The sequence below is a fragment of the Engystomops pustulosus genome, chromosome 7 (genome assembly GCF_040894005.1).
Source record: "Engystomops pustulosus chromosome 7, aEngPut4.maternal, whole genome shotgun sequence".
Taxonomy (NCBI): Eukaryota; Metazoa; Chordata; class Amphibia; order Anura; family Leptodactylidae; genus Engystomops; species Engystomops pustulosus.
In genome coordinates, this window is record NC_092417.1 from 146,463,255 (window position 1) to 146,490,468 (window position 27,214).

At 38.7% G+C, this 27,214-nt stretch overlaps 1 protein-coding gene across 1 annotated transcript in view; it reads left to right on the plus strand.

Moving 5' to 3' along the window:
* LOC140070238 (uncharacterized) overlaps positions 1-27,214 on the plus strand; it is a 108,355-nt gene that overhangs the window by 210 nt on the left and 80,931 nt on the right. The window contains exons 2-15 of the mRNA XM_072116593.1: positions 157-225; positions 1,421-1,679; positions 6,658-6,772; positions 9,264-9,345; positions 9,630-9,739; positions 11,878-12,094; positions 13,735-13,860; positions 14,477-14,594; positions 19,363-19,501; positions 20,071-20,181; positions 22,226-22,295; positions 24,167-24,313; positions 25,855-26,019; positions 27,088-27,182. Coding sequence (XP_071972694.1) covers positions 157-225; positions 1,421-1,679; positions 6,658-6,772; positions 9,264-9,345; positions 9,630-9,739; positions 11,878-12,094; positions 13,735-13,860; positions 14,477-14,594; positions 19,363-19,501; positions 20,071-20,181; positions 22,226-22,295; positions 24,167-24,313; positions 25,855-26,019; positions 27,088-27,182 — 1,823 coding nt within the window. The remainder of the gene's footprint in view (positions 1-156; positions 226-1,420; positions 1,680-6,657; positions 6,773-9,263; positions 9,346-9,629; positions 9,740-11,877; positions 12,095-13,734; positions 13,861-14,476; positions 14,595-19,362; positions 19,502-20,070; positions 20,182-22,225; positions 22,296-24,166; positions 24,314-25,854; positions 26,020-27,087; positions 27,183-27,214) is intronic.

A 27,214-nucleotide genomic window follows, 5' to 3' on the forward strand; every position in this document is an offset into this window, starting at 1 on the left:
CCTGATGATAGGTTCCCTTAAAATGGCACTCCAAATATACATACATTGGGGGAGATTCATCGGGGCTTATATGTCAGTGTACGTACAATGTAAGATATTTGTCTTCATCTCACGGTGTTACATTTATTTATTGCCTTCAATTCTTTCTTTACACAGGGTTTATGGGCATAAGGTCTGCAGAGGAATACACAAAGTTTATAGCTATGAACAGCCGTAACATAGTATGTAAGTAAAATTTATATGACAATTTGCTCCTGCAGCTAAAAGAAGGTATATAAAAACGATGAACGTTGCATAAAAATGACCTAATGAGTCACAGGGATAGAGAAGAGTCAGGGTGAGTTGGCCCTCTTAGATTGACTAATGTCACATGTTTACCTTCCAACCATCCTGTCCAGCAGGACCGTGATGTACCTCCATCCTAGGCGACTGGAGATATGTCCCAGGAAACAGCTCAGGGTTGCACCAGCGGCGTCAGAAAAGGAAAGCAAAACTGCTGTAGGGGGAGAGTAAAGGGAGAGTAAAGAGGAGGGGCAACAAACCAAGGGCCACAATATAAGCCGGAGAAGGCCACAGGAATGGGGCATTATATATTGTGGGGGCCATTAAGTTGGGAATTATACTGTGTGAGAATACTAGGTGGTAATAAAATGGGTGTAGCTTACAATGTAAAAACAATGTTAAAAAAATTCTACCGTCTCATTCACAAAAGTTGTCAGATTTGCACAAGGGGCATGTACATAATCATAAGCTCCCTTCAGCATTATACTTGAGATAATGTATCTGGACTAGGTCAAAAATTTACCCTGACTCCTCTCCACCCCTCTGACCCCTTACTGGTCATTAGTATACAAAGGTCAAATCAATATTTCTGTATAAAGCAATATCTCCCATAATATAAAAATAGATCTCCCAAAGTATAGAAGGACATCACTTTTTGGACAACAGGTTGGTGGTTGTTTATGGGCTTAAAGAGGATCTGTCACTCATACAAAAGGCACTAGGAGCTGATTACTAAAGTTAGCAGCTCCTAGTGCTACAACAGATGCCGCAGTGTTACACTGCTTGCTTTATCGGAAACCTCTGATAACACTAGCAGACACTGCCGCGATGTACACGAGGAATACCAGACCAAGCGTATTCATAAGGGGTTGGTCCGATGTGCTACTTCTCTTCCTCCCACTCCATAGGCCGGCGGTGACTGTGAGCTTCATGCGGCAGTCACCGCCTCCTAGTCCCACCCCATCATGAATACCCCCGAGCTCTGTGAGCTTGGTCCAGTGTTCCCATTGTACAGCGGGACCTTTTAAGCGGAGCCTTCTTTGTTTGAGATTGCATTGCTTTGGTTTAGAATATAGTTTTTTATGTATGTATAGAGTTTCTGGTTGAACTAACCATAAATATATTTTTTTCCCATCAGCACTGGGCATTAATTTTGATACAGTATGCAGTTACTGGAAAAATTTCCACTACAAGACTTTTAGCGATAAAGTTTTTTACTTTCCCGGAAATTGCACCTATGTTTTTGCTTCACATTGTAAGAACAACTACGAAGATTTTATCATACAGATCAGACACCATATAGAACAGAACAGTGTGTTGTATACCAATGTCACTTTGAAAATCGATGAGATCATAATCCAGTTAATCGATGGAGCTGTGCTGGTCCAAAATGAAGTGTAAGTATATTGTCATCAGAGGACTGTGCTATTCATATGCAACCCAACTATGTAGTGCAGGATTAGAGTGAAAGAATAAGGGGCAATTGTCATTAGACCTCCAGGTGTAGTGGACAAAACATGATCATGCAGTGCTGACAACAAGATAAATGTAAAAAATTACTGTAAAAAAACGGGAAAAAAAATAATTTAAATAAAATATACACTTTTTTTCATTTAAATTCTAAGGTGCTTCTTTTAAAGGTAACCTGTCATCAGCAATTGGCCTAATAAACCACTACCAGAATATTGTCAAGAATATTGTTTCTTCCATGGTCCAGTATGGTGGCATCATCTAGAAAATCAACTTTAAAGTGAGATGTAAATTGGTTGCATAAAGTGAAGGACTCTGGACGCCTCCTCCTCTGTGATTGACATTATGCATCATTGACTTCAGGAGATCTGGTTGATGATGTCTCTGGATGCAGGACAATAAATTACAGTGAAGGAGGCTTTCTAAGGAAGTGATGGTTTCACTTCAGTGTTAAAATCCCCACCTCCTTGACTTTATACCACCAATACATCTCACTTCAAAACAGATTTTCTGGATGATGGTACCATACTGGGTCATGAAAGACACAAGATTTGAAAGGTGTTTAGCTGCTTGACAACATACCAGATTTATAAGGTCAAATTATGCTGACAGGTTCCCTTTAAGTTTATCACACATTGAAAAGTAACCATTTCTAATAAATGTGTAAAAAGAAAATATAATTAAAATATCCAATCTACTTTATCAATGGATTTGGTCTGTGTCTCTGAAAAAATGCATTTGTTCTTAGCAATGCTGCGCCTGAGCATTACTAAGGAGAACCCGCATAACAGTGAGCACAACTGAAGGCACTTAGGCAGCTTTAGCCTCTTGATGTATCCCGCTGCGCAAGAGGAGCGGTGGGGCTATCATACGCTGGCGCATGAGCACCGGTATATGATAAATATGCCCCAAAATGTATAAGCAGAGGTTATGTCATTCCCTTACTAGTTTGCTTTTTAAAAGTTATGAATTTCAATTAATATTTTAAAGGGCTTGGCCACTTTCAGTAAATAATTGATATTATTTGTGTAATGAAAACTTCTATAGAAAGCTTCCATGTTTACTTCCAGTGGATAAAATCTGTTCATGGTGACGTGATGGACATGCAGGTGCAGAAGTCATTATTATCACAGAGCGTAATAAGAGTTGTGTGATATTAACGGCTTGTGCACCTGCATGTCCATCACACGACCATGGACAGATGTTATCCACTGAAAATAAACTTAGAAGCTTTCTATAGGAGGACATCAGAAGGAGATCTAGGAGATGGTGAGGAATTGATACAGAAAGCATATTGGAAAATTGTCTAACTTTTCAAACCATATCAATTATTTGCTGAAAGTGGACACCCCCTTTAACCACTCTGTTCTGTGAGCTCTGTGCGTTCTAATTTTTAACCGTACTTCTTATGTCCTGTAGCTCCAACATTCAGAGAAGGTGGAGATAAGAATTGCTGCCAGTGATTAGAGTTGACAGAATGCAATGAATGCTCTGAATAAAGGTTTATATTTTATCAAGGTTTAGATTTTATGTAATAAAGCAGCAGAAAGGTTAAAAAACACACATATGTATTGGCCAGTAACTGGAGCCGTACACACTGCGAAGACTCACTGCTGTTTTAATTTAATTAAAATAGCCCAAATCTTTTATTATGTATAACACAAAAATGTATATCTTCCCTTCTGAGCATTAAAAAATCATTTTAACTTTAACCCCTTAACGCTCTGCGCCGTAGCTCTACGGCGCAGAGGTATAAGGGATGTATGAAGAGGGCTCACGGGCTGAGTCCTCTTCATACAGAGGTGGGGGTTTTTGCATTTTGCACAAAACCCCCACCGCTAATAACTGCGGTCGGTGCTTGCACCGATCGCGGCTATTAACCCTCTAAACACTTAAAAGACGGTGGCGCGCGGGAGCCGCCATCTTTTTTCCGATCGCCACGCCCCCGAACGTCATCGGGGGGCGGCGATCGGTTACCATGGTAGCCTCGGGTCTTCTTTTGACACGAGGCTACATGGCTTATGCAGGTTCGTTACAATGAGCCAGTGGCTCATTGTAATGTATGACCTGCAAAAATGCCATATATTGCAATACTGTAGTATTGCAGTATATGGTAGGAGCGATCTGACCATCTAGGGTTAATGTACCCTAGATGGTCTAAAAAATAGTGAAAAAAAAAAAAAAAGTTTAAAAAATAAAAAAAATTTATAAAATATTAAAAGTTCAAATCACCCCCCTTTCCCTAGAACGGATATAAAACATAACAAACAGTAAAAATCACAGACATATTAGGTATCGCCGCGTCCCAAAATGCCCGATCTATCAAAATATAAAAACGGTTACGGCCGGTGGTGACCTCCGAGACGGGAAATGGCGCCCAAATGTCCAAAATGCGACTTTTACACCTTTTTACATAACATAAAAAATGAAATAAAAAATGATCAAAATGTCGCACAGACCTCAAAATGGTAGCAATGAAAACGTCACCTCATTTCGCAAAAAATGACCCCTCACACATCTCCGTGTGCCAAAGTATGAAAAAATTATTAGCGTCAGAAGATGGCAAAAAATGTTTTTTCTTTTTTGTACACATTCGTTTAATTTTTGAAAATGTATTAAAACACAATAAAACCTATATAAATTTGGTATCACCGCGATCGCACCGAACCAAAGAATACAGTAGGCATGTTATTTGGAGCGAAGAGAGAAAGTCGTAAAAACTGAGCCCACAAGAACGTGACGCATGTGCATTTTTTTTTCAATTTTTCCACATTTGGAATTTTTTTTCAGCTTCGCAGTACACGGCATGTTAAAATAAATAACATTACGGGAAAGTAAAATTTGTTACGCACAAAATAAGCCCGGTCTGTACACGTAAAAATGAAAAAGTTATGGATTTTTGAAGTTGGAAAGCGAGAAATCAGCCGAAAAACCCTGCGTCCTTAAGGGGTTAAGGTTTAATAAACTCAAAGGTGAACCTGTCAACAGTAATTGATCTAATACACCAATACCCATTTATTTTCAAGCAGCTAAACGCCTTCCAGATCATGTTTCTTTCATAGTCCATTGTAGTGGAATCATCCAGAAAATTGAAATGAGATGTAAAATGGATGTAAAATGGATGTAATATCAATCACAGTAAAGGGTGAGGAGAGCTTAACTTCAGTCCTAAACTCCAGTCCTCTGTGACACTATACTATTAATTTACATCTTACTTCAAAGTTGATTTTCTGGATGATGCTGCCATGATGTCCCATGAAGGAATCATGATCTGGAAGGTCTTCTTCTGCTTGACAACATACTGGTAGTGGTTGATTCTGCTCCATTAAATAATTAACTTTCAAGACACAAGACACCAAATATTTGCAATTGGGCTTTAAACGACCTTGATCTTGAACCATAGTTAGGGTTTAACACAAAGGAAAAATGGCTCTGCTCTCTTGAGTCTCCAACATGTGCAGACATGAGATCAGAAACTATACTGGAACATGTGAAGGAATGGCTCTGCTCCCGCGGATCTTGGTTACAATTCTGTTTATCTTTATTTCATCAATATAAAATACCGGGCATCATAGCATGTGTATAAGGAAAAGTGTCTGGGTTTAGTTAGGTTTTACTTTCAATATTTTTAGAATCTTTACCAAGATCCGTTCATATGTAAGAAAAAATGATATCCAAAATGCATGCCTCTACAGTCCCAACATAAAACAGAAGTTTTTTTTTAACTTAAAGGAAACCTACCACTTTAAAATTAGTGCGCATGGTGCGCACCATGCACGCGGCTGTTGGTGCGCATTATTATGAGGTGCCGGAGAGCCGGTGATGTCACCGAGCTCTCGGGCACACTCGCGCATGCTCGCGAACAACTTTTTATCACGGCCGACTTTGGACGTTTGCGCGCATGGTGCGCACCGCAATATCATGGTGCGACAAAGGGGATTGTAATATAACGAATAAAACACTTTTCTGCGGTTTCTGCAACTAGTCAAGATGTGGCCCGGCATTAGCTCACCCTGAGCTGTTGCAAGGTATTTGTGGGTTATAAGCGTAATTTTAAAGTGGTAGGTTTCCTTTAAGAAAAGTGTTTAAAGGACCAGAACTTTGGTTCCTACTGAACTTTTCAGGTTCAGGTCACTCCTCCCTTCCTGTTAATGCCTGTGATTGGTGCTGGCATCAGTAATAACTCTTTAAATGCAGCTTCCCAGTACTAACTAGTCGGTGGCACAGGGTGACACCACTTTTGATGTGCGGCCGTAGTAATATAAATGCCACTGGTTACTTTGCCACTGGCATTTAAGTAGTTACTGGTTGGGGTATATAAATTTGAACCAGTCCGCTCATCACTACATAACAGCTATGAGACTATGGAGCTGCCAGAGATAATTAACATTCAGAGATCAACAAGTGCCTCTATGGTGGGCAGCACAATATTGGTGGTCTTCCGACACTCAGAAACTCTCTTTTGGGGGCATAAAATGTTTCCGCTGCTTGGCAATCTGACACATTGCCAGCGCATCTAGTTTTCAAAAACCTGGTCTACAGCATTCTATTTCACCTTCACGAATGAGGAGACTTAACCATTTTGTTTGTGCACCAAATCAACAATCAACAATCCCTAGTGCCACAAACTTACATCCCACATGAAAATTACAGCACATTTCCATGGCCATCGTGTGCCCAAATCGATAAAAGCCTGCCAATGTGTTTCCTACACGGCAGTCATGTATCGGAGCAGGCCACGTAATGGATTCAAATTGATCAGTTTCACCACTAATCTTAAATAATAATAAACGAATGCAATACTTTTAAAATCTTTATTTCAGATAGTTCATACAGCAACGGTCTACAGGAAAAAGTAATTTGTTGTATCCATTATAGAGACAATAATTTGCTTTTGTTTTGCAGTGTCCAACTACCATATAGTATATCAACAATAATGATTCAGACTATTGATATGTACACTCAAATAACTTCATCCATTGGTTTGATGTTCAAGAAGTATCATGATGGAAGATTTGAGGTAAATAAAAAAAGAGAATGAAAACTCAAGCATTAAACCAATCAAATGTTCATGTAACGAGTGAATGGGGAGATATAAGTAGACTGTGCCATATCATTGTTATTGATTGAAAACAAAAGTAATTCATTAGTAATTTGTTCCTAAATCAGATTTGGGTCTCAATCCTAAAAAAAGGGTATACACCAATAAAAGAAATAATAAAATACTTATGTTGGAATGTTTGCACATTTAAAGGCAGTTTTATTTCTCCACATTCCCTCATGAGGGATTACCGGTATTTGCTTGTTTTAATTATTTCAACCTCTTCCTTTCAGGAACATGTAATTTTTATCTTGCAATAAAGCCCTTGGTTTGTGATAACCTTTTTAATATTACATTAAGAAACTAAACAAATTATATCTGGGGTGGAATGAAAAAAATTTAAATTTCTCTGTTATTTTATTGGGTTACTATTAGAGATGAGCGAGCACTAAAATGCTCGGGTGCTCGTTATTCGAGACAAACTTTTCCAGATGCTCGAGTGCTCGTCTCGAATAACGAGCCCCATTGAAGTCAATGGGAGACCCGAGCATTTTTTTAATAAAACTGAACAGTAAAAGAACAGTGCAAAAAAAAAAATTCCAGATGTTTGCAGATGTTTTACTTGTAAGAACACATTTAAATAACACTATTCTTCACTTTGCAGGTGTTCGCGCGTGTCTCCCGCTAAGTTAGGAGATGAGCACGAACATCTGGAATGTGAAGAATATTGTTCTTTCAATGTGTTCTGCCCTTAAATGTTCGTGTTTTCACTGTTTTTAATGTTTTAATTCTATTCTTCACATTGCAGGTGTGCGCGCGTGTCTCCCGATAGGTTCAGAGATACGCGCGCACAGCTGCAAAGTGAAGAATAGTGTTATTTAAATGTGTTCTGCCCTTAAATGTTCGTGTTTTCACTGTTTTTAATGTTTTAATTCTATTCTTCACATTGCAGGTGTGCGCGCGTGTCTCCCAATAGGTTCGGAGATACACGCGCACAGCTGCAAAGTGAAGAATAGAATTAAAACATTAAAAACAGTGAATGCAGGAGCATTTAAGTGCAGAACACATTGAAAGAACAATATTCTTCACATTCCAGATGTTCCGAACATCTCCGAACCTAGCGGGAGACACGTGCGAACACCTGGAAAGTGAAGAATAGTGTTATTTCAATGTGTTCTTACAAGTAAAACATCTGCAAACATGTGTAATATTTTTTTTTTACAATAAAAATACTTTTATTCAATTTATTTTATTAATTTACTGCTCGATCTCGAGCCGGCGAGATACTCGTCCGAGTAACGAGCCGGTCCGAGTATGCTAATACTCGACCGAGCAGTATACTCGGAAGAGTATACTCGCTCATCTCTAGTTACTATACCATTTTTACTATATCATTACTATACCATACTATACTATACAATTTACTATGCCATTACTATACCATTACTATACCATACTATACAATTTACTATGCCATTACTATACCATTACTATACCATACTATACTTTACCATTTACTATACCATTACTATACCATGCTATACTATACAATTTACTATGCCATTACTATACCATTACTATACCATACTATACCATTTACTATACCATTATTATTATAATATTACTAAACCATACTATACTATACAATTTACTATGCCATTACTATACCATACTATACCATACTATACCATACTATACTATACAATTTACTATGCCATTACTATACCATACTATACTTTACCATTTACTATACCATTACTATACCGTTACGATACCATACTATACCATTTACTATACCATTATTATTATAATATTACTAAACCATACTATACTATACCATTTAATATACCATTTACTATACTATTACTATATTATTCTTTACCATTTACTATACCATTATTATACCATTACTATGCCATACTATACCATACCATTTACTATACCATTTTTATACTATTACTATACCATACTAGTCTATACAAGTCTATACTAATCTTATTGTTTGGGTCGGAATAATTACAACAATACCAAACTTGTAGGGTTTATAGTGTTTTATTAATTTAATGTGTTATTCTTATACTAATCAGTCTTTTTCGGTCATTGGGGGAACCCTTGTTGTGACATCCTGGAGTCTCTGTGATACTTATAAAGGCAAAACAGGTTTATTACAGTATATGGTATGAGCTATCAGACCCTCTAGGGTTCAAGTACCGTTTAGGAACTAAAAATTAATTAAAGGGAAGGGGGGGGGGGGTTAAAAATGGAAACATAAAAGTAAAAAAAAGGTTGAGGCAATAAGGGGTTACGGAATTAAAACTGACATTTATTTACTGGTCTGTACAACACACTATGTAAATGTAGTTATACAGTAATAATAGTTCATTTAGATGCAGGACCTGGAGGACTTTACCTAATAATGAGTTATAAAAAATAGTTTTTCTATTTACATATTTTCTTCTTTTAAATGTAGCTCCAACTTGATGCTAAATATGCCAATCACACTTGTGGACTTTGTGGAAACCTTATGGGGAAAAGTGTATTTGATCAACGCGGTAAGGATTCTTTACATTTTCTTAAAACACATACAGAACCAATGCTATTATTTCAGAACTAAATATAGCATTAGTGAAACATACTGTACTGAGTAATGCATGTCCTCATCATGTTATATGTCATTTTGGGTCATCGGGACATTTTGGCCCCTCTAAGGGTGCATTCAAAATCCCGTTGCCCGCTGTACCGTAGCACGTAGCTTACCCCCGCCCCTCTCCATAGAGGAATATGACATGTCCTATCTTGAAGAATAAGTAGTGCTGATAATGTTTCTTTCTTCTAGACATTCCACTAACAGCGATAGAGTTTGGAAATCTTCAAGTAGCAAATGGTCCGACCGAAAATTGTCCAGATGCCGAATATCCAGATTGGAAAGATTGTTTTTCGCAGAGTGTAACTATACTCTTACAGTCTTGTTCAGATAAAGCATTACATATCAAGACTTTTTACAAAATTATTTATTATCATCTAGAATAACAATAATTGTTTCCCCTCTTCCAAATATTTTGATGCTTTTTGAGTCGGCTACTGATATATGTACATTTTGTTCTCTCTTATCACAAAGATGTAACCCCGTGCCATTTATTGCCCACTAAAGCTGAACCCTCATTTTTAGTAAATCTGTTACCAAGAAGGATCAACAACTAGAATGAGGGATCATGGGATTGACATAAAGGGTGGGGCTTATGTTGAGTGAATTTTTTTTTAACCTTGTGATATCTTTACTTATTTTATCTCCTACATTTACATTGGTTTCTCATCAAACTCCCGTACTGTATTGTACTCTGAGGGGGACATGCATCTGTATTTCTGATGTTTCTGAGTTTAATTGCCTTATTTTTGTGACTTTTGCCATTTTCGTGACTTGTCACTGCAACTTTTGCTGCTGTCGTTTTTCAAGTCCACCTTTGTTTGCACCTTGTACAGTGCCTTATGTAAATTTATTCTCCACATGTTCTGTGCGACTTTTCACTTATGTATCACTTGTTTTTGCCAATTTCTGCAACATTTTAGGCCCAAATCTGCAGATTTGCCTAATTACATTGATCTTAAAATGGCATTTACAAAATGCATTGTTAGGATGGATGTAAACATCTTGTTACCACACATATTTTGTAAAGGCAACAATAATGTAATTAAGCAAATTTCCTCTTGTCAGCTGTTGTGATGCGTTTGAAAACGCATGTGTTAACGCCACGTATGACCGCACCCTCATATGTCATCATTTCCATGAGGTTTGACTAGAGGCATAATGCAGGTCACAGCCTCAAATCCAAAATTTACAGTAGTGTCCACTCCTGTATATAACCCCCTCCCATGGCTTGTGTCCATGTGGATTTGAAACATTTGCAACAAAAAGTCTCAAAAAGAAGCCAAAATTTGCGCCTGCCAGGAGAGGAAAAAACTAAATATATTTAATAAGAAACAGAACATGCTCATACATAAGGTGGAAAAAAGACCTTCCAAATGTCTCAATTATACACCCCAAAAAATAAAACTAAGGTACATGCCCCCCTTAGAGACAGCTGTACTCATAGCTAGAGAATGAAGTTGTCTATTTTGCGTTCCATTCATTGCTCAGCCATGTTGATCTGTGGGGGCGCTGAGTGTTGGACCTCTACCTATCTAATTGTTGGTAGATTTGTTATACCTTAAAAAAAAACCTTTATTTAATTAATCAAAATCATTAACATTTTGCACATAGACACATAAGGGGAGATTTATCAGAAGTGTGAGAGCAGAACTGTTCTAGTTGCCCAATCAGAGCTCAGCTTTAAAAACAGTAGGAAAATTAAAGCTGAGCTTGGTTTGGTTGCCATAGGCAACTAGACCAGTTCTTCTCTCAGACACTTCTGATAAATCTCTCCATATAGCATATTATTTGTGATATAATATTGTAAAATAATGATCTTGTAAAATGCTTTTATTAGCATTCTTGTATAAGGCTTCTGTTCTGATCTGATAAGTGCTTTCTCCCCTGGCTGAACTAAATTTGTGTTTAAAGTAAGGCTTTAAATTGCTTTTTTGACCATGACTGTGGTAATCTTCTTATATTTGGCATCCATGGCCTCCTTTCTTCTAACATCTTTTAGATTATGCTAATGAGCCTGGGGGCTACCCTAGCCCCTCTGTGATCTGGCTTTACAGACTTTTTCACTACTTTACCCTCCTCCCGCTTCCTCAGCACTTATTCACTGAGCAATTCCTGCTCACTGCAGGGAGCAGGGGAAAACAGTGTAAGAGTGTGTAAAGCCAGATCACAGAGGGGTTTGGGTAGCCCCTCAGGCTCATTAGTATAATTTTAAAAGTTGATTTTAGAATAAAGGAAGCCATGGAAAACAAATATAAGAAGATTACCAATGTAATGGTGCCTGGATCTGTGAGTAAGTGTCTCTGATTTATCATGATGGATTTTGATGGTAGATTTACTTAAACACAAATTTATATACTTGCTCTCCTTTTTTCACCTTATGTAGCGCAAACTGATGTGGATAAAAGTGTAATTTTTGTTTCTTCTTTATATGTTATAGGAGACACTATGTGAACTTGTACTAAGCAATGCAAGTTTTGCAATCTGTCATAAGGTGATGGCAATCGAGCCTTATATTGAAGCTTGTAGAAGAGATTTATGTCGATGTAATTCAGCTGACAAAGCATCCTGCATATGCTCCACTGTCGCCCAGTATTCCCACCAGTGCATTCTTCATAGAGGACACCCAGATAATTGGAGAAGCACGGATTTTTGTCGTAAGTTTACTAACATGATGCTAGAGACGGGGGTGTAACTAGGAGAGACAGGGCTCCCAAGCAGGCTACTGCATGGGGCCCCCTCCACACTTAAAAGATATACATATTAGTATACTCACACATGCGAGTTACAATCACATATAAATACACTCATGTGCACACACACGCGTATACACACACATACAGTGCCATATGCAACATACTATCATACAGTGTATACAGACACCATATACACATCACAGATACTGCATATATACATCACAGTATATGTTATATACATATTATGCTGGACAATGTGCAGTACAATATAATGTTTACTAAGAATAAAACAATATGTAGTCAAACATTTATGTATAATATGATCTAGATGGCCAGCCCGATTTGGTAATGAAAAGCCTAATTAAAAATTCCCTGTAATATGAAATTTATAGCAGTTCCAAACAAGGGGTCGTGTCAGCTGATGGTGTAATATATGTTTTTGACATAATGGGGGATATTTATCATACGCTGGCACACGAGAGCTGTGATATAGTAGCCACAGGAGCCTATGGAACCCTACCATACTGTATTAGAATGGTGTATGGTGTTTTTTTCTTATCTGGATTAGAATGTTTTTGAGTCCAATCCACATTGATCTGATATCAGATATATTCAATAGGCAATTAATATTCTAATCCTGGAAGAACAACAGGTTTTATGTTTTTTACATTTATCCTCAGTATGCCACATTTATTGAAGAGTTTGCACCAGTTTTCTGTCTGACTTTGCACTAGAAAGAAGGAGCAAACTGTCTGTCTGCGTGTCTGCGCCAGTTTTGTGTCGCGGCCACACTGTTTCCAACAAGAAGAAAAAAATGTACACCTAAAGGGGCATGTTATTACTTAGTTGGATCGTGCGCCACAATTCTGTACGACGTACACCGCAATTCGGCAACAAGAACTAAGTGCACCAAAAAATAATGGTGGACTCCCGGGACCACTCCCAATTCAAGCCTATGGTATTCGTGAAGGAGATTATGAATTTTGGCACAGGGTGACACAGGAAGCATGCTAAAATTTTCAATGAGATGTAAGTTTGTGGCTCAAGGGATTAATGAATTGGCACACAAACAAAAAAGATTAAGAGCTGACTCTTCATTGCAGGTGAAATGGAATTCCCTAGACCAGCTTTCAGCTGCTCTAATTTTCCACCCAATCGCAAAACGAGTCGGAAAAATAGAAGCGCCAGAAAAGTGTCAAATTCACAAGCAGTGGCAAAATTTTGCCCTCCAAAAAAAGCCCCAAAATTGTGGTGCAGACGCTTCATTAATACGGTGCAACCAGGGGGAAAAAATGATTGATAGTTTTCCATTTGAAAGTGGATAATAAATGCCCTCTGTATGCTGCTATGATATTTTAATTGCTCCCATGGACTTAAATTGAGAATTGCCATACATGTACAGCAAACGCTCAACTCCAGTTTATCACTGAGGCGGAATAGTGTGCACTCTCGGCTCTTCTTATAGACATGAATGGACAGTGGCCATGTACACGTGGCAAGTTATCCATAGAGCCGGGCTATTGGAAGGGGTTTAGCTGACCCCCATGAGCTTCATTGTGACTAATACACGAACTAAGGTAGCATGAACTGTTTTCTTCTAGACAAATCTTGCCCAGGTGACATGTCGTATCAAGAGTGTGGCTCACCGTGTATGGACACCTGTTCTGATCCAGAAAGAGAACTTGCTTGCGATCAGCACTGCGTGGAGGGCTGCTATTGTCCTCAAGGTTAGTAGAAGGCAATATTTAGTTAATAAAATTTTCCATTTTTGTCCTTTAACACTTCTTCCACCACTTATTAAGTTATGACGAAAGCAAACATTGGTTTGGCAGTAGGGATATGTCCTCCTGTAGTGGCTGAGGAAGTAGTACCTCTGCCGTGCAGCGTTGGGGTTCTGAGGTCCATTCCCACCCAGGTCAACAGCTGTAAAGAATTTGTATGTTCCCTCTGTTTGCGTGGGTTTCCTCAGGGTCCTCACAGATTTCTAGTTCTCTGCTTGCTGTTATTCTCTAGAAAACTTTTATGTTTACTTCCCGTGGATAGAAATGTGTCCCTCATCATATCCCTGGTCATGTGATGTCACACAGGTGCGTGGCTCGTTATAATATAAAGCTCTGATTACTCGCTATGATATAACAAAACTGTGCACCTGTGTGATATCACATGACCATGTCAAATAAACAATACTAGAAAATTATATAACTTTTCATTATACAAACATTTATCTGCTGAAAGGGAACTACCCATATCATACTACCAGTTTCAGACCTCTTAAGACAAAAGCAACATATTCTTTCACTTGACATTAGTCATCTTTTAACATGTGTATTGCAATGTTTAAAGGCTTAATATTCGATGATGTAAGCAGCCAGGAATGCATACGAGTTGAAGACTGTCCTTGCCGCTACAATGGCAATATATTTCAACCTGGGGAATCATATACGACTTCCTGTAGGTCTTGGTAAGTAAAGTTAATGTAGGTATTTTGATGGCAGAACTAACAGATTCATGTGGCCCTGGAAAAAATAAAATAAAAGATAGCCAATAGAGGGAAAAGAAGGGACATTCCCTTGAAGGATATTCCCAAGGTTTGACTTTACAGTGGTAAAATATTCTTTTTAGCCTGGGTCTAACGATACATAACATCTGGCATTTGCCTACTTTGGATTTGGTGTCGCTCCAAACCGTTTGTCTTCTATAGAATATGCTACTATGCCTGTGTCTAATCCATTCATAATATCTGACACTTGTTTGGATTGTTTTTAGAAAAACAGTCCCCCTCCAATAACAGGCAATCGTATCTTAGATAGTAATGTGTCAAGCACACATGCACATACCGACAAATTTTGTTATGTTTATTTGTTGGTGTGATTTTGTCTACTAAAATTTACTTATAATATAGCTTGCTCCTTTCTTTCTTCGTTTTTTCATTGTGTTGTGTTTAATTTGGATCCAATTAAGGCAGTCAAATCAAATTTTTAAGAAATTTCCTCATTTTTATTAGACACTATGGGGCACGTTTCAAACTTTTTGCTTTCCTTTTTCTATAATTTTTGAGACTCTTCATGGTGCTTGTGCTAATTTTTGATTTTTTTTGTACCTAAAACCATATACTTTTAAAGTTTGCTTTTGTCTTGTTTTCTGAAGTGCAAAAAAGCCGTAAATTTAGGCACAAATCTACAGCTGCCCCTGAGCAGGCATAGAAATTAGCTTAGAACTGATTGTGACTTTTGGAGACTTTGTGACTTGTGGGACAAGAAAAGTCTCAAAAAACAGAAAGACAAAGCCAGACTTATGATATCCTCCTAAGACTACTATAAACTGGCTCTGTAAATACTTGGATACTTGCTCCTGTGTACAAGAATAGAACTACTTTAACACTTTTGCCGAACCTATGGCGCGGGTGTCAGAGTGGCACTCAGAGCCCTTTCCCGGGCCATCGACCCAGCGCACCACACAGGATTCAAAGAATCTTTCTGCAGTTCCAAGCAACTTAAAAGATGCTGCTTTCGGTCATATATTAAAGTGATACTTACTTCACTGCTTGGGACTGTAGGAAGAGGAAGAATGAGTAGGCAGGGCCGAATTATATTTGAAGGACCTTCTGCTGGCCCCACAATTCTCTGTGTGCAGAGGGACACTGGAAAGAAGCTAAAGGCCAATATGATCAAAAGTTGTTGACGAACAGAGAGCAATAAGTTACTGCTTTATTTTTTTGTTGGCACCTCGCAATAAATACGGGGGGTTTTGGGTTGCAGTTTGGGAATTCGGTCGCCAAAAGCATTGCCATCACTGTACTAAATCATTGCTCATTTGTCATAGAATATAACTACTGTAAGTTACATTCACACTAAAGTGTGACCACCTGCCAAACGTCCAGCACGCTGGAGAGGAGAAGGGGTGACCCCTCCCCACTTCAAAGAGATGCACGGCCAACATGGCCATTTCCAATCTTTTCCCCGCTACGGAGCGGTACAGTGCTGCTCATGTGTGGCACCATATGGCTCCACACGCCCATTGCGGTCTATGGGGGAATGTATGTGCGGCTGCAAGCTTGCGGCCATACATATGTCCCCCAGATGTTCGTGTGAATGCGGCCTAATACTGACTACTATGTCCAAGAATGTAACTACTATACTTACTACTATGTACAAGAATATAACTACTATACTACTGTAGCTGTGTTTGAATGCAGATGAAAGTGGCATTCACCATAAAAACTTCTTCTTTATTTGATACACATCCTACGACAGGGGAGTAGTGAACATACACACACTGACAACTGGCTGCTTCGTGCAAACAGAGCTTTCTGAAGTCAGTATGATATGCTGCAAAACAGGTTCAGATTTTATTACATCCACCAAGTCAGCTGATTCTTCGTATCACATGATTTTTGAGTCACTGATGTCATGTGCGGTGTGTAACAAAACCCAAATAAACTTCAAATCTCTTCCTTCAGCCATTTACAATGTTACAAAAAGTAAGTGATACTTAAAAACTATTTTCCATCTTGACGAACAGGGAGAAATAAGTTACTGCTTTATTTTTTTTGTTGGCACCTCTCGATAAATAAGGGGGGTTTTGGGTTGCAGTTTGGGCACTTGGCCGCGAAAAGCGTTGCCATCACTGTACTAAAACATTGCTCCTTTGTAATAGAATATAACTACTGTAAGTTACATTCACACTAAAGTGTGACCGCCTGTCAAACATCCAGCACACTGGAGAGGAGAAGGGGTGACCCCTCCCCGCTCCAAAGAGATGCACAGCGAACACACACTGACAACTGGCTGCTTCGTGCAAACATAGCCTTCTGAAGTTGGTATAATATACGGCAAAACGGGTTCAAATTTTAATGCATCCAACAGGTCAGCTGACTCTTGGTTGGTATCACATGACTCTTGAGTCACTGATGTCATGTGTGGTGTGTAACAAAACGCACATACTGCCCCAAACGACTTCAAATCTCTTCCTTCAGCCATTAACACTGTTACAAAAAAGTGATACTTAAAAACAATGATAAATCTGGACTGACAATCTTATGTACTGCTGTTGCATGGCTTTGCCAATGTAACATCTGCCTCGAGGACAGAAAATGACATAGTAAAAAATCTTCCTTTATTTAATCCATACTGGTACAAAGATAAAATCCAATGATAGCGTAAACAGTAGGCAAACCTACGCATTTCAGGCATTGTCTACATGCAAAATTCCCTTTAGGTACATTTTTCTCTTAGCATGTAGGGTTCCTGTCACTAAACCTACTTTGAACCACCAGGGCTTTAAGAGAGGCCCCCATGACATCAGTGCCTCAAGAGTCATGTGATACTAAGAGTCAGCTGACCTGGTGGGTGGGTTAAATCCTGTACCAAGTATCCAGCATCTCAACCATGACTTGTAAAAGCTGAGTTTGAACAAAACAGCCTGTTGTGTGTGTGTTTCCTCGGCCGCTACCCCCTTGTCCTAGTATGTTTACCAAATAGAGTGTTCTTACGCTGAATCCCACTTTCATCTTCCGCTGCTTCATTTTTACACCTGTACATGTGAGATTGTGTGAAGCACTGTCTTGTGATATCATCTATCAGTGTAAACTCTGACTTTAAGTGCATTGTTTATTTTCTATCTTTTACAATTCATCTACTATACTACCACTCCTACGCAGTGTAGAAGAATATAACTACTATAATACTGCTTCTAATGTACACAAATATAACTTTTATGGTTTTGCTCCTAACAAAATAAACTAATGTAATATTTTCCGCAGATAGGTACAAATTCCAAATAATGAAAGTTATCTGAAGTCCAGTGTAAAATTTAGTGCTGCTATATGGGCTGCTGCAGCTTTATAAATTTGACATGGCTTCGCATTAATATAGTGATGAAGGTAACATACTCTCAGAACTTGCATGTTCTTTTAGGTGCAAACTGCTTGCACAGGTATTTAAGAAGTGTCTGCACCACATTTGTGTTGCTCGCAACCCTTTTGTGTTGCGGCAGCGCTAGTCTTCATGCAACACAAATTTCTGCTCTGAAAAAGGCGCTCTAGTGCTCAGTCGGACTGTGCGTCAGATTTAACATGCAAAGTCCAACAGAATTGTCTTGTATACCCCATGTGGCAGCTAGATAGAATAAACACTGTGTGGCAGCCCGCCCGATACTTCAAGAGACGGAAGCTTTTTTATATATTCCACTGCGAATATGCAGCAGCGGGCCTATCATATGATAAATATACCCCATTGAATGTAACATAAATACTGTATCAGAACAATGAATGCAGCATAAATACAAAACCAGAACAATGCATGTAACATAAATACAGCATCAGAACAATGAATGTACCATAAATACAAAACCAGAACAATGAAGGTACCATAAACACAAAAGAAACATCTCAAAAGAAACATCCATTAAAATTTACATTCCAGTAAACATGAGAAATAGCAGCCAAATATCCGAATTGCCACATTTTTACCATTTGTCAACACTAAAAAAAATAATAAAACGTGATCAAACGGTTGTACATCTGTTTGGATCTTCTCAAACCCTTAACTTGACTGTGATCACATTTTTATCATGTTTTCCATGGTATTTTTAGAATACACTAAAAAACCCTTCATTCACAGCTCCAGCTTGTAGTGTACAAAAAGGAAAATCACACACCTAGACAGAAACAAGAAAAAACAAGAAACAAGGGTACAATATGACTATACAATACAGGCGGTCCCCTACTTAAGGACACCCGACTTACAGACAACCCATAGTTACAGACGGACCCCCCTGCCCACTGTTACCTCTGGTGAAGCTCTCTGGATGCTTTACTATAGTCCCAGACTGCAATGATCAGCTGTAAGGTGTCTGTAATGAAGCTTTATTGATAATTCTTGGTCCAATTACACCAAAAATTTTGAAACTCCAATTGTCACTGGGGCAAAAGAAAAAAAATTGTCTAGAACTTCCATTATAAAATATAGTGTTTCGACTTACATACAAATTCAACTTAAGAACAAACCTCCAGACCCTATCTTGTATGTAACCCGGGGACTGCCTGTATCTTCTTTAATAGTAGTACGGATTGCGGTCCTTCATATTTTTGTGCAATAAGTTGACTTGGTATTAGACTGAGCTCTCTCCTGGCTTTCCTTAACTGGAACTATCGACTAACTGGAGTGGGAGTGAGACTTTTGCCTTTTTCTCCTTTTCCTGTTCTTGACTTTACTATGCTTCATTTACAGTACATGCAACAATGGGAGATGGGGCTGTAAATCATTTCCGTGTTCTGCAACCTGTTCCATTGAGGGAGGATCCCATGTCAACACATTTGACCAGCTACGATATAATATGCATGGGGACTGCACTTATGTGGTTTCCAAGGTATGTTCTATTCAACGTTAAAATTATGTATTATAAATGAAATGTAGACATATTGACAGTAAGTTTTAGATTTTAGATGCTAGAGTTTTAAAGGAAATCTACCATTTGTTTTTATGCATTATGAAACAAATATACCTTGAGGATGCTGTAGTAAATGTATGGCGATCTTCCAGGCTATCAGCGGCGCCAATCACTCAGAATAGTTCCTTTTCATAAACGAATATCTTTATTCATAGGCTGAATGATACGGGTTTCGAGCCCGGCTCTTCCTGAGTTATATACAGCAACACCTACTGTATAGTCAAAAGATTTATGGTCATATCCAGGGACAACCAAAAATGTATACACCAGGACTGATACAGATTGGAATTATATCTGTGAAATGCTGTATTTTTGTTAACAGTGAATTAGAGAATATATTAATTTGTTATCCTGAGTATACATAAGAATCTTGTCTCTGTGGGAATATCCCTATAACAATCCCTTGCACATGTACATAATAAAGCATTATAAAAAGTTTATAGAATCCTATGTGTGTGTCTCCTTAAATATATGTTTGTGTTTCTTAGGACTGTAAAAATTCTAAATTTACTATTTTGGGAGATTTAAGACCATGTGGACTAAGACAGACAGAGCCATGTCTTAAAGAAATCACCATTTACCTAAACAATGCCACAACGGTGAGTGATTTGTGCATTACATAAAAATATATTCTATCTAAGATTAGATATAAAATTTGTTTACTGACTTAAAAGGTGCTAAATATGGTGAGGAATTGAAAACTTAATATAACTGCGCCCACCTCTTAAAGGGGTGTCACCAGGTACGCCAATCCTTATGAGAGTGGATTGAACAGTTGATCCAATAGTTTGGGAGAAAAAGCTTATGCAGAAAATGAGAAAATGGTGAAACAAATATCAAGATGTTCTTTTCTTAATGGAAAAACCAGGCTCCATAATATTCAGCTGCATCCCCACTCATTCCTCTGCTCATTGCAGGAGAAGAAAGAAGCAAACGTGGATAGAGAAGCATTTTTCCTTAGTAAAATTTACTAAAAAAGTTTACTCTTACAATTGCAATATTTAATTCTGAAGTAAATAAAAAACTGCTTCAAAGATTTAGTTAAACTTTAGTTAGAGGTGACGCAACCTCAATTAAAAAGGTCACCTATAGAGATGAGCGAGTATACTCGTCCGAGTATACTGCTCGGTCGAGTATTAGCATAAGTTGCAAAAGTTGTGAAACACTTTTAAAAACTATACGAATCTGGTAAAACTGAATTGTACTGACATCAAGAATAACATTATAATTTTTACCACACTATAAACATGTATCACTAGTTTTTTCTGTTGGTTTTGCGCCTTTTCATACTGGTGCACCGTTTTTTTGTGCCATTTTTGCGATTAAACGCCAAACTAGCCGCACAGAAAAAATAACCGTGTTTCCCTCATTTATCCTACCAATCCAGATGTTTTGTTGCGCCTAATGATATTCATCACTTGCAACTTTTTATTCAGGCGTAAAAACAGGGGCAAAACACTTCAGCCCGAAAGTGGCGCTAACTGAGAAGTAAGCACTGAGCCTCTGTACAGAGCATCTCATCCCCAGCAGCAGAGCTCAGCAGACACTAGTACAGACATTACATACACTGCAGACACTAGTACATACACTACATACACTGCAGACACTAGTACAGACATTACATACACTGCAGAGACTAGTACAGACATTACATACACTGCCTGCAGACTCTATTTAAAGGTCATCACCTTCTATTTACAAAACAATCTGCAAAATCCTCAGCTCAGAGAAGGACACAAGAGAAGTTTGCAGGATTTTTCAGATACTACAGATAAGTGTCCCCCGTGTAGCAGGATGACCACACTGGTGTCTGAGGAGGATACTGTGCAGAATTACAGGGACGCAGTAGGAGATCAGCACTGGGGGATCCCCTCCAGGAGAAGCCACTACTGAGGAGGTCACTGGGTGCTGGGTATCACACACCTGGGTGCTGCTGTGAGTGTTATTCTCATGCTGGGGTGTGGGAGAGAAGCAGAGAGGAGCTTGTAGCAGGATCACATGTAAGTGCCTGAATCGAACATTGCGCCTAAACTGTGTTAAAGTAAAGGGATTAATAAGAGGCAGGAAATTAACTTATCACAGATGGTTGTAGCTTGTGATAATTCTGGCGCAACAATGCCCCAGAATTTAGGCGCAACTACTACACTTAGGCGCACAAAAGTGATACATGTGGCCCATTGTATATTAAAAATTGAATGTGGTACCATCTTAATCCATCTTGATAATTCCGGGGCACTTACTGATCCAGGCACGGTGTAGATTTTCTTTATTTTGCATCCCACAGAGAAAAGGTGAATAAAAGTTTGTCACTTAGTTCCCAAAAATGGTGCCATTAGAAAATGTAATTTGACCTACAAAAGACAAGTTCTAACACGGAAATAAGGAAACATATTTTAAGGTTACAGATTTTATTTATGTGGGAAATAAAGACCATGTAACAAAGGCTACAAAATGCATGCAAAAAAATTCCCGCTGCAGTAGTATATAATTTTTTAGAGTTATATTTGTGTTCTTAGGCGTACAGTGCTCTAGAGAGGGCATTTCTTGGAAATGAAACAAATAATGAACAAATAAATAACGAAACTAATGCCAAAAAATTGTGCAAAGGAGGCCAAAGTCATTTATATGTACTCTTTGTTTCAGAAATTAGAGATTAAATCTGCCGGTCTTCCCCATGTGAATGGAATCAGGACTATACTGCCCATATATTCAGGTAAATATGTATTACAACGATAGAAAAAATAGGCTGTTAATGAAGTGGAATGGGTTCATATGTTTATATGGTGTTGTGGCCATAACGTTTTCAACATTTTTATACCACAAGCTATAAACAATAGGCAATAAATATTTCTTCTAGCAATTCCTTGACAAGCTAGAACACTGCTGTTATAGACACATACTATATAGCAGTGGTGGCGAACCTATGGCACGGGTGCCAGAGGTTGCACTCGGAGCCCTTTCTGTGGGCACCCGGGCCATCACCCTGCACAAAGGTCACCATTCAGGACTCCAAGTGACTTGAAGAGTGCAGGAGGAGCAAGGAGGAGTGGGCTGAGCTGGATTATCATTGAAGCCCCTTCACAGGGCCTGCGCTACGACTAAGAACCTATCGGTTCGAAAAGCGTCAGTTTGTCTTTACGATGGACGTCTATTGATGTTTTTATACTTAATTTTTCAATAAAGTATATTTTTCTTAACTAATTTTTTGCATGCTGTTGGGAGCTGCACAAAATTTGCAGTTTTGTGCGTCCAAGTACCTTCAAGCCTACAATGGAGGTGATCTCAACCGTAAAACTTTTTTCTTTTGTAAAAACTAGCCAAAACAAACAGAGATAAAGATAAATGCCCCCTCCAAGAGTCACTTTTTAACCTTAATGGGGTTTTTCCACCAAACATGTGATGATGAGTTTTGCTCCCTGAGATTATTGGAGCAGTCAGCCGCGCTTGACTGTTCTGCTCTATTCATTTAAATGGAGCTGATGGAGATTGCCGAGCACCATGTCCCCTTCGGACCCCTTGTTCTTGAGGGGGTCTCATCACTGAAACCTCCGCTGATCAGCAAGTTAGGCTCTATCCTGTTTGGTGGAAAAAAAACCTTTAACACTCATCATCTAGCAATTACTATTACACTCAGTTGTGTCATCCTCCCAAACCTTACAGCAGCAGCAATTAGAAGACTAGTAATTCGTGAGAGAAAGTACCTCCTGTTTGATGCCTGTGGTTCCCTTTTTTAAAAATTTTGAAACTTTTATTTAGATTTTACGGTACAAAAACATTAATAAAAAATCATACTTATCAATACGTTTCATAAGGTTAAAAAAGAGAGAGAATAATGTCTGTGGTTCTTTATAACAGGACATAATACAAATATCTGTCTCTTAGAAGGTTTCCAAGTTACGAATATACAATGTTAGATAAACAAAACATGAGAAATTTCACCTTGTTATTATTTCCTTAACAAAAAGGAAAGCGTAACCATCATTTCAGATTATTTTTGATATTGTGTTTTTGTATTATATTTCATTAAGAAATTCTCCTTAGTTTGTAAAGAAACAGACTGCAAAGTGCGTGAATCCTCCCTTCTCAGAGCTGTTAAACCAACCTCATTGAAATTAGATGTGAGCTCATGCAGCCTCCATGGACACACACTTTAGAGGTTGGAATAAGCATCTCCATGGGAGGAAGTAGCCTGATTTTCTTACAAACTAATCAGAATTTGTTAACGAAGTATATTAGAAAGAATGTCACATCCCCCCCACACAAAAAATCATCTTGATGGTTACACTTTTGGTAAGAATTAAGAGAGTAAGTAGCAGCCGGTGCTGCTAATCAAAGACCCTTATTAAAAATCATTATGAACCTCTTACCACACTAGGACATACTGGCATAACGCAGCAAACACCCACTGCTAACCCCAACACTAATCATGGATGTTATGCATTTAAATGGGACAAATTGTCAACCTCTCACCCTGGAGGCACACTGTAATAGATCAGTATAGTTCTGTAAGGCGAACTTCACATTTTAGGGAAAATAAAACCAAAATTAACATTTTCCTCATTGTGTTTTTTTGAATGAATTCAGTTGCAGAAAACTACATCATCTTTCAACCTTCACCTTTCTACATTGTTGTACATTCGACCAGCATGGGATTTAAAGTAGTGGTTCAGATATCACCCATAATGCAGCTGTATGTGGTCCTGGATCCTGCATTTAAGTCTCACACTTGTGGTAAGAATTAATCTAAACGGTAAACATCTGCCCTGTATACCATCTATATTTATACAAGCCATCCTTAGGTTTTGTTTTCTTTGGATTTAAGAGAAAAGGAGAATCTTTTTTAAAGGGTTTGTCCCAGAAGTGATAAGTAAGTGCTAGAAGCCTTCAATTAGGAACCTACAAAATCATAAGAAAAAGTTTCTTTTATAGTGAATTCTTATTATTTTGGGTACCAATTATCCAATTATTAAGGCTGTTTCTGCATGGGTTAAAAAATAAGCATATTCTTACCTACAGAAGAGTTTAGTGTGCAGAGTAGGTATATTTCCCAGAATCCCCTAGTGGAGCATCAATGGCTCCACATGCCTGCAAGGCGGCCTTAATTGTCAAAGTGTCCATAAGGAGATTTCTTGCTTCCTGACCCTAGTCAAAATTCTCTCACTTCACTCTACTGAAGAGATGCAACCACATTGAAACAGTATACAGTTATTGATCTTCTCCTTTGGAATAGATATACTGGTTTGGATTTAATCCTACATCATGTCGTTAGGCTTCCTGAAAGTCATGCTTAATATTAAGGGTAGCAAGATAGCTAAAAGAGGTGTGTTTTTCTTGCCCCATCCTGAAAAACATATTTGCTTGCAAGGTGCCCTTAAATGGTAAAGTCTCTTATTTCATGACCCAGAGCAGGTGGAATCAGTAATTGCTTAGTAAGTTATCATCTTATCACGAGGGTCATCTCTACTGCTCCCACTCATTGCCCACTGAATATAGGCTTTCCACTTACTCTTGCTGCCTGTATCCCACTCACTCTCCCTGTCTGTCTCTTTTTCTCTGACTCTCCCTGCCTGTTTATGACTCTGCCTTCCTGTCTCTCTGTCTCTCACTTATTCCCCCTGCCTGTCTCTTTGGCTCGCGCTCACTCTGCCTGGCTGTCTCTCTGTTACTCACTCACTTTCCCTGTCTGTCTCTCTGTCTCTCACTCTCCCTGTCTGTATCTCACTCTCAATGCCTGTCTCTCACTCACTCATCCTATCTGTATCTCTGTCACTCACGCTCTCTGCCTGTCGCTCACTCACTTTCCCTGCCTGTCTCTCACACATTCTCCCTGCCTGTCTGTTTCTCACTCAATCTCCATGGCTGTCTTTCCCTCTCCCTGCCTGTATCTCACTCTCTCTTCCTGCCTTTCTCTCACACACTATCCTTGCCTGTCTGTCATTCACTCTCCCTGCTTGTCTCTCACTCTTCCTGTTTGTCTCATTGTCTCTCACTCACTCTCCCTGCCTGTCTCTCACTCACTCTCCCTGCTTGTCTCTCAGTCACTCTCCCTGTCAGTCTCTCTGTCTCTCGCTCTCTCTCTCTGCCTTTCTCTCTGTCTCTCGCTCACTTTACCTGCCTGTCTCTTACTCTCCCTGCCTTTTTCTCACTCTCCCTGCCTGTCTCTCTGTCTCTCCCTTTAAAGTATACACAAATAAACATCTTTTTTTCCATAACTTCTCTTTACAGTATACATACGTTATTATATATTCCATAGAACACATTCTGTATTGCAGGACTTTGTGGAAATTTTAACAACATACAAAATGATGACTTCAGAACTATAAGCGGTATAATCGAGGGCACAGCTGCTCCATTTGTGAATACATGGAAAGTGACTTCCAATTGTCCGAACATCCGTGACATATTTGATGATCCTTGTGCTCTAAGTCTAGAAAATGGTGGGTGTTTTTTTTTATTTATAACCAACTTAAAAAAAGATCTTCCCCTTTTCCTTATAGGATGGTAAACAATTGTAGGTACCATATAATATTTATTGAGAATTTTTATCTGTTTATATATTTATATATTTCTACATAAAGTTTCTGAATAGGTGCTGCAGGACTCCAGATTTCCTGCATCAGGGAATCTGATGTGTGGTAGTGATGGGTGGAACAGGTATAACACTGATCTATTCTAAGTTCATAAATATCAACCTCCAACATTCAGCAATATCAACCTCCACTTCCTTATGCCACTAAACCTGGAGACCTGTCACTAAATAAAAAACGCACAAGTGCAAAATGTAAAATATTACGTTTGATTGCCTGTGCTTCGCCGGGAAATTTCGTGTTTTTTTACTATTTCCGATAAATTTTTCTTTGAATTTGCTCACAACAGCCAGAGGATGGTAAGCTTTTATGTTATCTGCATCACCAAGAGACACCTGCCCCCTAGAGAAAAGACAATGTTGCAGCCCCCTTGGGTACTGTAAGCTAATTTACATGTACAAATTCAGGTGACGGGATACAGAGCCACCTCTTCAAAAGATTACTCTTTCAGAAGACCACCTCTTTATTCAGACCTAGGGCCTGCGCCAGCACTTGGCAGACCAGGACAAGTCCCAGGGCCCAGAACTGCTCGGGGGGCCCACATAAGGCTGTACACATGGAATCCATGATGCCATTTGAGTTTAATGCAAAGGGGCCCACTGAGGATCTGTCGCCCAGGGGCCTACTGAAGCCTGGAGCCGACCCTGTTCAGACCAACCTTTTTTGTGCTGATACATTGCTCTACTGTATCCATTTTTATTGTGGACATATTTGAGACGACAACCCACTTAAATGCTAGCTTCAATGTCATTTTGGACATTTAGCAAATAAATTGCTGTTTCTAAGTTTTAAAAAAAAAGTGAAGATGCTATACTCCTGGATATAGCAAGGCTACATAATTTTCACATATTTGAGTGTTGGTTTAGGCATATAGAACCATTGCAGTAGATTTAATAATATTTCTTTATATTCTTTCAGCTGATTATGGAAAGCATTGGTGTGGGCTACTCATTGATAATAATGGGGTGTTCAGCCCATGTCATAATGTGGTGGATCCTGACATTTATTTCAAGGTAATTAAATTCAAATAAGTTATTGAAAGGAT